This window comes from Dromiciops gliroides, chromosome 2 (genome assembly GCF_019393635.1).
Source record: "Dromiciops gliroides isolate mDroGli1 chromosome 2, mDroGli1.pri, whole genome shotgun sequence".
Taxonomy (NCBI): Eukaryota; Metazoa; Chordata; class Mammalia; order Microbiotheria; family Microbiotheriidae; genus Dromiciops; species Dromiciops gliroides.
The window spans coordinates 49,739,102-49,752,051 of NC_057862.1; the positions used below are offsets into that span (position 1 = coordinate 49,739,102).

General features: G+C 45.5%; 1 protein-coding gene across 1 annotated transcript; it reads left to right on the forward strand.

Annotated features, from left to right (window-relative positions):
* Nucleotides 1-424: 424 nt before the first annotated feature.
* Nucleotides 425-5,546, forward strand: LOC122738257 (zona pellucida sperm-binding protein 3-like). The gene is made up of 9 exons (XM_043980310.1): nt 425-748; nt 1,949-2,067; nt 2,186-2,289; nt 2,815-2,992; nt 3,075-3,195; nt 3,271-3,362; nt 3,534-3,649; nt 5,235-5,333; nt 5,422-5,546. Exons 1-9 carry the CDS (start codon nt 425-427, stop codon nt 5,544-5,546), a joined length of 1,278 nt encoding a protein of 425 aa, XP_043836245.1.
* Nucleotides 5,547-12,950: the final 7,404 nt, after the last annotated feature.

Here is a 12,950-nt window from a genome sequence, read left to right on the forward strand (position 1 = left end):
CAGGCACGGGGCATCGCCCGTGCAAGCTCACAGTCGAGAGATGGTTCCATCTCCACCTCAGCATGACCAGCGTAGCTGGACTGCCGAATTCAGGGAGGTGAACAAAGTGTAGGAAGAACCTTAGAGCTTCCTTGTCTAAACCCCTCATTTTACAGATGGGAAGCTCTTCTGATTCAGATTCTAGCCCACTCTTCTAGAGAGAGACTCCAAATACCCAACAGGTGAAATCAGATTCCCCTCCTCATTCTTCCTCGTTTTCTGTGGAGCCCCTGACTGAGGAGGAAGCCTGCAACAGCTGGGGGTGGAGTCAGGTGTACCGGGTTTGGGCTTGGGGGATGGGTTGGAGGGGGCAGGGTGAGTGTGGAGTGGAGGGGGAAGGTATAAATGCCCTGGGCAGGAGCTCCCCTCCCCTGAGGCAGGTGAGATGGGGCTGGGGGCTAGGGTAGTGTCTCTTCTCTTACTCTGGGCTTTCCAGGATGGTGACTGGGTTGAGACTAAGGTCCTGTCCTGGGCCACCCAGGGCCCTGCTCTGGAATCACCATCATCCCCAGCCCCAGTGGTGACAGTGCAGTGTGAGGATGACCGGCTGAGAGTGAGTGTGACCAGAGACTTCTTTGGAACTGGGAGGCTGGTGCAGGCTGCAGAGCTGACCCTGGGCCCTGCTGCCTGTGCCCCAATGCCTTCAGACCCTCTGAGCAAGAGGATCATCTTTGAGGTGGCACTCCATGAGTGTGGAAGTGATGTCCAGGTAAGATTCCACCCTAGGGGGGTATTCCTGCAGCCCAAAGGGTCTGCTAGTTGTTAAGACCATGAGAAGGGCAGCTGGACAGCACAATGGATGGGCCTCTGGTCCTGGAGTTAGGGAAGACCTGCATTCAAATCCTGCCTCAGACACTTATTAGCTTTGTGACCCTGGCCAAATCACTTACCCCTGTTTGCCTCAGTTTCATTTTCTGTAAAATGAGCCAAAAAAATGGCAAAACTACTCCAGTACCTTAGCCAAGAAAATCCCAAATGGAGTCACAAAGAGTGGGACACAACTGAAAAAACTGAACAACAAGAAGACCACAAGAAGGGCAGTTGGGTAGCACAGTGAATAGAGCTCTGGTCTCTGAGTCAGGGAGACCTAACTTTGAATCAGGCCTGCCTAGCTGTGTGACCCTGGCCAAGTCACTTAACCCTGTTTGCATCAGTTTCCCCTGGGCAGCAGGTGAACACAATCCCTGGCCTGAGTCAGGAGATCTAGTCTAAGGTCCTAGCACCATCCCTGACTCCTTAAGGTGCCCCACCTCGCCCCCAACCCCTACAGGTAGGGATTATTTCATTTCTGTTTTCCAGGAGTAGTATGAGTGAATGAGAAATGCTTCTATGAAGTGCTTGCTACACACAAAGTCCTGAGCTAAATGCTGGAGATACAAAGAGAACAGTCAGGGGCCCTCCCTCCAGGAGGTCACACTCTAACAGGGGAGATGAGGCAGATGGGGAGGACCCTGGTCCTTAAGGTGTAGCCACAGAGTAGACGCTGATGCCTTCTCCTTTGCACTTAACACATCATGTCAGAAATGGATATGATGTTATGATACCAGGAACTCTGGTAGTAAGCACTTGCTTATCTGGGTCTTTGGTGGCTCCTGCAGGGTTAACCATCGGGCTGTATCCTGATGGGGGTTGACAGCTGTGGATCCTGGGCTGGAAGCACTGCTGCTGCAAAGGCTCATGGGTACAGGGTCCTGGGCTGTCCCAGCAGAGGCTGAGGGGATGGTGAGGGCCAAGGTGGTCTGACCTGCCCAGCACATGCCACCTCCTGGCCCTCCTCAGGGTGCCCTGCTGCCTCAGCTTGGCTGGCTGGCCTGCCCTGTGGGTATGAGGACAGGACAGGCCCTTGACCATCAAGATGCAGGGGCCTCTGGACATAAGGTCATAATGGAAACCACCTCTTCTCCCCCAGATGACCCCAGACTCGCTGATCTACAGCACGGTGCTCCGTTACGTCCCAAGCCTCTCCCAGAGCCCACTGGTCCTCAGAAGCAGTCCTGTCTCTGTCCCCATCCAGTGTCAGTACCCCAGGTAAGGGATGGGGCCTATAGCTCCCCTTCTTCAGAACCCTGGCGGATCAGGCCCTCCCTTCTAGAGAGTCTCTCTCCACCAGCCCACTGGATCTCAGACCTCGGTCCCTCCCTTCCAGGAGAGACAATGTGAGCAGCAGAGCCATTCGTCCCACCTGGGTCCCTTTCCATTCCACCCTGTCCAGGGAGCAGCGGCTCAAGTTCTTCCTCCGCCTCATGACAGGTATGGGATGTCAAGAAGCTACCTTGTAACAGGAAGGCAAGAAATAAGCGTGAATTGGGCTCCTACCAGGAACACTGGGGATACAAAATCAAGCTAAAAGACAGCCCCTAATTTCAAGGAATTTACCTTCTGGTCTGGAGGTGGGGGGATGACAAAGGGACCCCACGTGGAATCAAGTCTGGAAGCCAGTGATAAAGCTGGAATGGGAATGAAGGCTGGCCTTGGCCCTGTCACAAAATGGTGGCCCCAGGAGGCATTCCACAGTCAGAGAAGGGGCGGGCTTTCCAGGGGGAGATTCCAGGCTGAATAGAGATTTGGGTGTTCTAGGACAAGGAGCCCCCAGGTTCTGAGGGAAGTTCTAGGATGAAGCTGTACCAGAAACAGACTTGAAATCCCAAAGCCAGAAACAGGGGGAGGGTGTGGAGAACAGGAGACACAGTAGGTCTGGGGGAGAAGGGGCTGTGGGGGAGAGAGTTGGGAAGGAAATGAAAAGATGAGCCCATTCTCCCCATCCTTGATGTCTAGATGACTGGAGTACAGAAAGGAGCTCTTCAGCCTTCCAGCTCGGGGACCTGATCTACATCCAGGCTGACGTCTACACTGGCTACCATGTGCCCCTGAGGCTCTATGTGGATAGCTGCACAGCCACCTTGACCCCAGACCCTACCTCTGTCCCCTACTATGTCATCATTGATTTCAATGGGTAATGGGGGGGGGAGAAAAGACCAAGACTGAGGGGGGACAGTAGTGCTCAGACATGTCTGATGCAAGCCTGTTATGCCCAGGTGCCTGGTAGATGGACGATCACAAGACTCTTCCTCCATCTTCATCTTGCCCCGGCCCCAGCAGAACACACTGCGTTTCATGGTAGACACCTTCAGGTTTGCTCAAGACTCTAGAAATGAGGTAAATCCCCTCTCTTAGAAGCTACAGGTTTTGGATTCCCTAGACTTTCCTAACCCCCTCCCCTCCTTTTCCTAGATCTATATTACCTGCCACCTGAAAGTCACAGCCACTGACCAAGCCCCCAGTGCCCTGAACAAAGCCTGTTCCTATAACTTAACAGCTGATGAGTGAGTGTCTTGAGAAATCAGGGTGAGGGGAGCAAGGGCAAAAAGTTTTCTATTTTTATAGAACACTCTGTGACTTAAAACATCTAGTACCCTCGTTTTATGGAGAGCAGAACTGAAGCTCATGAGTAAGATGGCTTATTTCCAGAGTGACTTGTCCTTTTTCTATCCCAGATGGGTCCCTGTGGAAGGCCCTGGTGACATCTGCAGTTGCTGCAAGATGGGAACCTGCACATCTCTCTCATCATCATCATCATCCAGGAAGCGGAGCCTAGCCGACCAAGAGCCAGGCAAGTATCAGCAGAGACTTGTCTACCCAGTCTGGTAGGGCTCTAAGGGTGGGAGGCTAGGCTAGATCCCAGCTTTTTGGAAACACAAAGATGATGAGAGGGGGCAGCTAGGTGGCGCAGTGGATAGAGCACCGGCCCTGGAGTCAGGAGTACCTGAGTTCAAATCCGGCCTCAGACACTTAACACTTACTAGCTGTGTGACCCTGGGCAAGTCACTTAACCCCAGTTGCCTCACTAAAAAAAAAAAAAAGATGATGAGGCTCCTCCATGAGGAATCTGAGGAAAGGAAATGATTGCCCCAAGAACCTGGGTGGTCCAGGGGTTTATAACTGATACAGACAGGGCAGTTAGATGGCGCAGTGGATAGAGCACTGGCCCTGGATTCAGGAGGACATGAGTTCAAATCTGGCCTCAGACACTTAAGACTTACTAGCTGTGTGAACCTGGGCAAGTCACTTAACCCCAATTGCCTCACCAAAAAAATTAAAAATTAAAAAAAGTAACTGATACAGACAAGGTTGTATAACAGCAAACACATTGGTAGAGGTAGGGAGGGTAGGGGCTGTAATGCCAGGGGTCTAGATCTGCTTTTGATTTATAAAAATCATTTCATTGGGGCAGCTAGGTAGCGCAGTGGATAGAGCACCAGGAGGACCCGAGTTCAAATTCAGCCTCAGATACTTGACACTAGCTGTATCACCCTGGGCAAGTCACTTAACCCCAATTGCCTCCCCCCCCCCCACAAAAAATCATTTAATTGATGGCTTTTGTCAATCTCAAATTTTAGAAATACAGTTGGGGGGCAGCTAGATGGCACAGTGGTAAAGCACCGGCCCTGGATTCAGGAGTACCTGAGTTCAAATCCGGCCTCGGACACTTGACACTTACTAGCTGTGTGACCCTGGGCAAGTCACTTAACCCTCATTGCCCTGCAAAAAAAAAAAAAAGAAATACAGTTGGAGAAGGGGCAGGCTTTCCAGGGGGAGATTCCATGTTGAATAGAGATGTGGGTAAAAAAAAAATTAAGAAATACTCAGATGCCTTTAACACACAACAGTCTGCCCTCAGTCTTCCACCTCTCCGCCTCTTAGTTCTGGGATCAAATGAGAACTTATGTAAAGCATTTAGCACAAGCACTGGCACATAGTAGGTGCTACATAAAAATTCTAATTTATTAAGATAAAAAATAAGCCCCAACCATGAAGGAGGGGTAGGATAGAGGAAGGAAGAACATGACTAGAAGTAGTCTAACAACTAAAACAGTCTCCTCCCCACCCCCAAAAAATAGAATGGGATCTCTAGGGAGGGAGCGAGCACCTCCCATCACTGGGAGGCTTCTGATGAAAGATAAATGAATGTTAGGGAACACAGGAGTCTGTTATAGAGTTGGGATATTAGGTACTTTCAATGGAAATGGACTTGGTGATCAGGGGGATAATGAAGAGACTAGCTTGATCAGGATTGAAGACACTAGAGGCATAGAAGGTCATGAATTAGGTAGGACTGAGTCTCGAAGATTTTCAACATAGGAACCTGGAATTTGGATCAATAATGAGCCATCTCATCCACCTCTCTTGTCTCCTAGGTAACCCTTCAGAATTAGAGGAAGACCTGATGCTGGGGCCTCTGGTCCTCTATGAGGCTGAGAATGGGCCAACATCAGGGCAAGGGAACAACATGAGAGGTAGGTACAGGGCCTGGCTCCGTAGAGGAAGCATCTGGCTTGGCCTCGTGCCAACATTAACCACTGGCTCTCTTCTGCTTTCCATCAGGCATCCCAGAATGGCCAGAGCTGCTGCTGGGGTTTACAGCAGGGATAGCTGCTACACTCTGCCTAGTGATATGCCTCATCATAGGCAGCCACAAATATAGGTCTCTTTGCTCCAGGAGGGGCTAGGGCTTCTATCACTCTGAAATAAAGTGAAAGAAAATACAGCTGTGTCTATCATCAATTTGGGGAATGGAGGCAAGATTGGAAGGTAGTTTCATAAAGCTGGAAAGTTAGAAAACGTGCTTTAAAATGTTTTTGTTTCATTAAGTATTTCCCAACTATATATAAAAAAACTTAACAATTTTAAATTGAGTTCCAAATTCTCTCCCTCTCCTGCCCTTCCCCCTTCCTTGAAAAGGGAAACAAATTTCCATCTTAGGTGTGTTACAAAAAACACACACAAACAAAATAAAACAATTAAATTGTTTTGTTTCAATCTGCATCTGAGTTCATCCCTTCTCTCTCTGGAGGTGGAGAGCATTTTTTTCAGGGCAATGGGGGTTAAGTGACTTGCCCAGGGTCACACAGCTAGTAAGAGCATTTGTTTTATAAAATCTTGGGCCATTGATTTGAGCAGAGTAGCTAAGCCTTACAATAATGCTGTTAGGATGTACAATATTCTGGTTCTTCTCACTTTGCATGAGTTTATATGTCTTTCCAGGTTTTTCAGAAACATCCTGCTCATCATTTTTTTGTGTGTGGGGGGGACAATAAGGGTCAAGTGACTTGTCCAGCATCACACAGCTAGTAAGTGTCAAGTGTCTGAGGCCGGATTTGAACTCAGGTCCTCCTGAATCCAGGTCCGGTGCTTTATCCACTGTGCCACCTAGCTGCCCCCTGCTCATCATTTCTTATAGAATATTGTTGTATTCCATCACAATCCATACCATAACTTGTTCAACCATTCCCCAATTTCTAATCCCTTGCCACCAGAAAAAGACTTTTATACAAATGTCTTTTTCCCCTTTTGTAAATGTTTTTATACAAATAGGTTCTTTTCCCTTTTCTTTGATCTTTTTGAGATACAGACCTGGTAGTGGTATTGCTGCGTAAAAGGATATGCACAGTTTTATGGTCCTTTGTGCATAGTTCCAAATTGTTCCCAAGAATGGTTGGACTAGTTCATAACTCCACCAACAGTGCATTAGTTGGGGCAGCTAGGTGGCACAATGGATAAAGCACCAGCCCTGGATTCAGGAGGACCTGAGTTCAAATCTGGCCTCAGATACTTGACACTTAACTAGCTCTGTGACCCTGGGCAAGTCACTTAACCCTCATTGCCCTGCCCCCCACAAAACAAACAAACAAAAAAAACCCCAGTGAATTAGTGTCCCAATTTTCCCACATCCCCTCCAGCATTTGTCATTTTCCTTTTCTGTCATGTTAGCCACTCTGATAGGTGTGAAGTGGTACCTCAGAGTTAAAGTAAGTGCTTTAAAACCTGGCAGGGGAGAGAAGGAGATGGTATCTACCTGAATACCCTTTGCTTTATAACCAGGACCACAAATGTGAACGTGGATGTGTTTAAGGGTTCATAGAAACCTAGTCCCTGGCTAGTATAGACTTAGAAGGGATCCCATAAGCTTCTCCCCCAAGAAAGCAGAGACCCAAGTGCTACCATCTTACAATCAGGCCACTTGGTAAAGTTGACCAATACCTACCGGTAAGTTTGGCTGCAGATGTGCAAGTCTTGACCAGGGACTCGCTACAATCACCCATTTAGAAAGCATTTGCTGCTAAATGGTGGAAAAAGTAGAGATGAGGACTTCTCTTCTGCCCCCATTGTGAACTTCAAAGTAACAAAGAAGCTTCTGCTAAGACATCAATTGGGTTTGACTCTTTACAAAGGTCTGCTTATAAAAGGTCAGTTTTCCTGAAGAGCCTTTTGTAAAACCTTAATACAAAGGAATCATCTCCACCCATCTCCACTATACTAACACTATATTAATATACAACCTGCAGTCTGGATTTAAAACTACAGCTCTAGACCAAGAGGTTTGGTTTTTTTCCCTTGTCATGGAAGCCTTCCTGAAATGTTTTATAAGTCCATAAAATATATAGGATTACAAAGTAAACTGTTAAAGTAGTTATATAAATAAACCAAAAAAGTTCACAGACCCCAAGTTAAGAATCCCTGTCCTAAAAATAGGATGTGGGTTGACAGAGAGGGTTATCAAGGACCTCTATCCTCATCAGTTTAAGATGATGTGAGTTTAGAAGGGGACTTTGCCAGATGCAGTCTTTTTTTTTTTTTTTTTTTTTTTACTTAGGCAATTGGGGTTAAGTGACTTGCCCAGGGTCACACAGTTAGTAAGTGTTAAGTGTCTGAGGCCGTATTTGAACTCAGGTACTCCTGACTCCAGGGCCGGTGCTCTATCCACTGCACCACCTAGCTGCCCCAAGATGCAGTCTTTAAAGCCCAGCAGTTCTACCTCTTCATAGCAGGAATGCAACAAAACTGTCCTTCCTTTTTTCTCTCTGCTTCCCTTGTCCCATTCTCTGAGGTTGAGATTGACTACAATTAGCTAGCTACGTGGTAGCAGTTTTGAACAGTGTCTGGGGAAAAACTTGATGCTCTTTCCCAACACCCTGTTGGGGGAAGCACTTCCCAGAAATGTTTGGCCTTCTCCCAACTAGAGTTTTTGTTTTATCTTTCCCCAGTCCCAGGTTTTACCAACTAGAAATCTGTCAGCTCTTTAAAAACACAGGCTGGTCACTCCATAGTGACAGGATAAGACAAAAGATCCAGGAAGGAGGAACAATAGAACCTGGGACCGTGGAGTCTTAAGGGTCTTCATTAGGAAAAGTCCCCCATGTAGGTTGTCTGAGCTATCTCCTTCCTCAATGAGCTGCACTATATTCTTTACTAACTTATGTTTCCCTTCTTTCTACCTTCTCTTCTCTCACCCCTACTTTTGTTATGGTACTGTAGGTGTGAGATGGACATTAGGAGGGAGCCAGTTGGGTTAAGGGATTGTGTTCAGTTCTGGATGATATGGGCCATCCCCATCACCTCAGTCAACATGATGCTGATGCCCTGAACTGAGGAAGGGTCTCAGGGCCCCTATAGCCCAAGCTGGGATCTAGGGCCATTTCTCAGTCTCCAAATCCCACGAGGCTGATAACCTGAGTCAGGTTCCTGTTTGTAGGAGAAAGGGCATCGAAGTCACTGCCTTTCCTAACTGTACCCAGGCTAGATAATGGGATCTGGGGGCTTAAAAGAGATGATCATCTTGGAGCAGCTGTGGTGACCCAAAGGAAAGATTCTTGTGATTCTGGAATGGGTGTTCTTTTCTTTTTCTTTTTTTTGTTTTTATTTATTTATAGTTTTCAACATTTGTTTAGATAAGATTTCCAATTTCAAATTTTTCTCCCTTCCTCCCCCCTCCCCTAGACAGCAGGTAATCTTGATATAAGTTAACATTAAACATATTTCTGCATTAGTCATGTTATAAGAGAAGAATCAGAGCAAAAAGGAAAAACTTGAAAAGAGAAAAACATCACCAAAACCAAAAGAAATAGTATGGTCCGATTAGCATCCATATTCCACAGTTCCTTTTTTTTTTTTCCTGGATTTGGAGAACCTTTTCCACCATGAGTCCTTTGGAACTTTCTTGTACCGTTGGATTGGTGAGAAGAATCTAGTCTATCACAGTTGATCAACACATAATGTTGATGATATTGTGTATAATGTTCTTCTGGTTCTGCTCATTTCACTCATCAGTTCATGCAACTCCTTCCAGGTTTCTCTGAACTCCTCCTGCTCATCATTTCTTACAACACAATAGAATTTCATTACATTCATATACCACAACTTGTTCAGCCATTCCCCAATTGATGGGCATGGGATGGGTGTTCTTAACCTGGGATCTGCGGATAGATTTCAGAGAGTTCGTCAGCTTGCGTAGGTGAAAAAAAGACATCTTTATTTTTATTAACCCAAACCTGAAACTTAGCATTTCTTAAAAACATTATTCTAAGGAGACAAGAGCCTTCACCAGATGAAAAAAGTTAAGAACCCCTGATCAAGGAGGTGACTAGAATTCTAGTTGTTAAGGCAAGATGAATGCTATACTTGTTTCCTTCCTTTTCCCCTTGGGGCAGGTGGGCAGCAAGAGAAATAGATCGATATTTCTTTCTTTCTTTTCCCTCCTTCCTTTTCTTTTTTCTTTTCCTTCCTTTCTTTTCTTTTCCTATCTTGCCCAGCCTGGAAGTAAAAGGGCCACTCACTCGTCTGGTCCCACTGATGCTGGGGGAGCCTTGACATGATTCCCTTCCAACCTGAGCTGTTTTGCCCTTCTTTTGGCAACCTGGTGCCAGGGGCTCACCACCTTCATACTGAATTTATTACAAACATTCCATCGACTCAGAAGCTCTGAGTTCAAAAATTCCATCAGCCTCAGTCTCCCTGGTTGATGTTATTGCAAGTCTGAGCCAACAAGTCTGGTTTCGATCAATATTTCTGAGATAAGTAAATTGTGTCGTTCTGTACTTCTCATCCGTTATTTCTGTCAAGAGATAAAGCTGTGACCACTGCACTGGTTCCCAATCTCAAGTCTGTTTTACAAACTCATTAATGTGATTCTCTAACCAGAGGGTCTTCATGCTTGGCACAGGGCCTGGTATATAGTAGGCACTTAATAAATGTTCATTGATTAGAGTAAAGTTTGAGTGATGAATTATCAGGCAAGATGGTAGTTGAACCAGAGACACTCTGACCCTGGGATAGCAATAGTGGGGAAAAGCCCCAACCATGATTCCATCTCTAGCTATAGAGAATCCCTTTGAATAAAAGTGAACTTTCACTTCTGGGCAGTATTTCCATAGGGCTACGCTGCCTCTTGTGTGAGCCTTCCACTGCTACAGGCTACCCTCCAGCCACACTTTTTCACCTTTTCACACTTTCCTTGCCTGAGTCCATCCATAAATTCTGCATCGTGGCTCTTCCCAAAGAGTGGGATGACTTTTTCTGGATTTAGAGAAGAGCTTATTAAACATTTGTTCATAGGATCATAGATCTAAGAAGGGACCTTTGAGGTCACTTACTCCAACACCCTTATTTTACAGATGAGGAAACAGAAGTACACAAAGGTGAAGTGATTTGTCTAAGGTCATTCAGATAGAGCCAGGATCAGAACTCACAAACTAGCACAACTCATGTTCTTTCTACTGTACCACACTGCCTCCTGGTGATTGACTTTTAAATATTTCATAGATACCTGCATAACACTTAGACAACCTCTCCCTACCCTGCCTGCTCAACCTGTCTCTTTCAGGTTGGACTTGTCCTTAATGCTCTTTTACACCTTTTTTCTTGGTATCCAAGTCATCACTGATAAATTTACCACCACCTCCTCATTCATAGTATTTTTCTATTGCTCAATGTGTCATATACAAGATTGATTCTTCACAAATCGAATGGGTTTGATTATATAAATTAGCATTCCCTTCAGCACTTCTTGCCCAACTGGGCATTTGAACTCCCAGGCTGGGGTCCCCAGAGAGTGCAGCTGAATACTTCTCCCCTCAGGATTCAAGGGATGATTCTGAAGGAATGTGGCTTCTAACACCAACGCTCCTGAGCCCCCACTGTGGTATGTTCCTGATTATCAATCAATCGGTTGAACCTCATTCACTATTTTTTTTGTTTGTTTGGTTTTTTTTTTTTGCGGGGCAATGGGGGTTAAGTGACTTGCCCAGGGTCACACAGCTAGTAAGTGTCAAGTGTCTGAGGCCGGATTTGAACTCAGGTACTCCTGAATCCAGGGCCTGTGCTTTATCCATTGCGCCACCTAGCCACCCCAAACCTCATTCACTTGTAGAAAAGATTTTTAAGACAACTACTAAAGATATAATATATAGCAAAAAGAGTTGGTACAAAATATTCCCCCGATAATGGGGTACACTCTCCTCTTGTATATACAGGATATCTAGAGAACAGGCTCAAACTTAAAGGATGATGGCAATGAGGTCTGTGAATTAGTTGAGAAAAAAATGTGGCAAATGGGTAATCCTGGCCCTGGAATTCCATTCTCCCTTTGCAGAGTCCTCAGGAAGTTCCCCTTAGGTGCTGGATAGGTAGCCCAGCTGGGCTCCTGTGGGTCAACCTCTGTTCAGTCAGCAGCTGCCGCTTCTCTCTGCCACTAGGGGTCTCACATCCTAAGTAGTTACAATCCTTTGGATGATTCCATATCCACTTGCAGGTGTTTCCTATTGCCAGCCATGGCCATTCTGTTGGGCATTGCTACAACTTCCAGTCACTAGTGATACCTGCAATGGGGTCTGCAGATCTCCTTATCACACCTGTTCATCTGGGCATTCCCTTATCAGAATGCTCACTTACCTAAGATTGGGAAAGAAGATACATAAAAAAACAGAGGCACCAGGTGTTCATGCACACATGGTAGCCAGGCAGGAAAATGCCCTCTCCCCCTGACAGCTCAAAGCAGTGTTGCCTCTTTGGAACTGTAGAAGAAAGAATAAGAGAAGTTAGGTCATCTATTTGTATACATCTCAGTCTCAGCTCAACACCTGCTGAATCATTATTTCTTTCAGTCAATTAGAATTTCCATCATCACCCAGTATGAACGCCTTAGGCATTCTTGGTCAGAATTAAACTCACCAAAGTTTCCATGGGTTTGAACTAGAAGCAGATAGAAAATCTCTGTTCATTCTTCAAAGGTTAGCTGGTGTAAGCCAATTCATTCCTGCTCAGTGAAGACAAAAGGATTGATTTTTACAACAAAAAGCAGTATCTCTGTAACCAAGAGAGAGATCCTATGCAAAAAGGTTTGAGTTTTGGGTTACATCTCTAAAATGAAAAAAAAATAAGCTATCTTGGGTAAAAATAGTAATATAAACATATCAATGAAATCATAGGTTCATTCTAGTAAATATTATAACACGTTGTGATGCAGTGGAAAGAATATTGAGTTTGGGGGTCAGCTAGGTGGCGCAGTGGATAAAGCACCAGCCCTGGAGTCAGGAGGACCTGAGTTCAAATCCAGCCTCTGACACTTAACACTTACTAGCTGTGTGACCCTGGGCAAGTCACTTAACCCCCATTGCCCTGCAAAAAAGAAAAACAAAAACAAGAATATTGAGTTTGAAGAGAGAGGACCAGGGTTCAGACCTGTCTCTGGTTACCACTTGAATGTGCTTGGGCAAGTCACAACCTCCAAGAGCCTTGGTTTTTTCATCTATAAAATGTGGGAGTTTGACTAGATGGCTTTTGAGGTCCCTTTTAGCTATGGATCCTATGAATATAACTGATAAAAGTGAAGGAATTTTGACATTACTAAAAGAACAATGTTCTTCATTGAAGAAATAGTCAAAGTACTTGAATGATTTTTGAAGGAAAAAATGCAAATTGTTAAGAAGCCTACATATTTGAATACTTTAATGAGTTTATGAATTCCTCAACATGACTTCAACAGTGAAGATTCAAAGCCATCCACAGCTTCTCATCCTGTAACATTCTTTTCTCTTGTTTTGTTTTAGGGCCAGGGCAATGGTTTTTGTCAGTGTGGA

Bases quoted from the DNA above. Each gene is read 5' to 3' on its own strand.
- LOC122738257 (XM_043980310.1), top strand. From the start codon at position 425: ATGGGGCTGGGGGCTAGGGTAGTGTCTCTTCTCTTACTCTGGGCTTTC. The intron at 2,993-3,074 runs GTAATGGGGGGG...TGTTATGCCCAG, and splicing joins GTCATCATTGATTTCAATGG to GTGCCTGGTAGATGGACGAT. The intron at 3,650-5,234 runs GCAAGTATCAGC...CTTGTCTCCTAG, and splicing joins CCTAGCCGACCAAGAGCCAG to GTAACCCTTCAGAATTAGAG.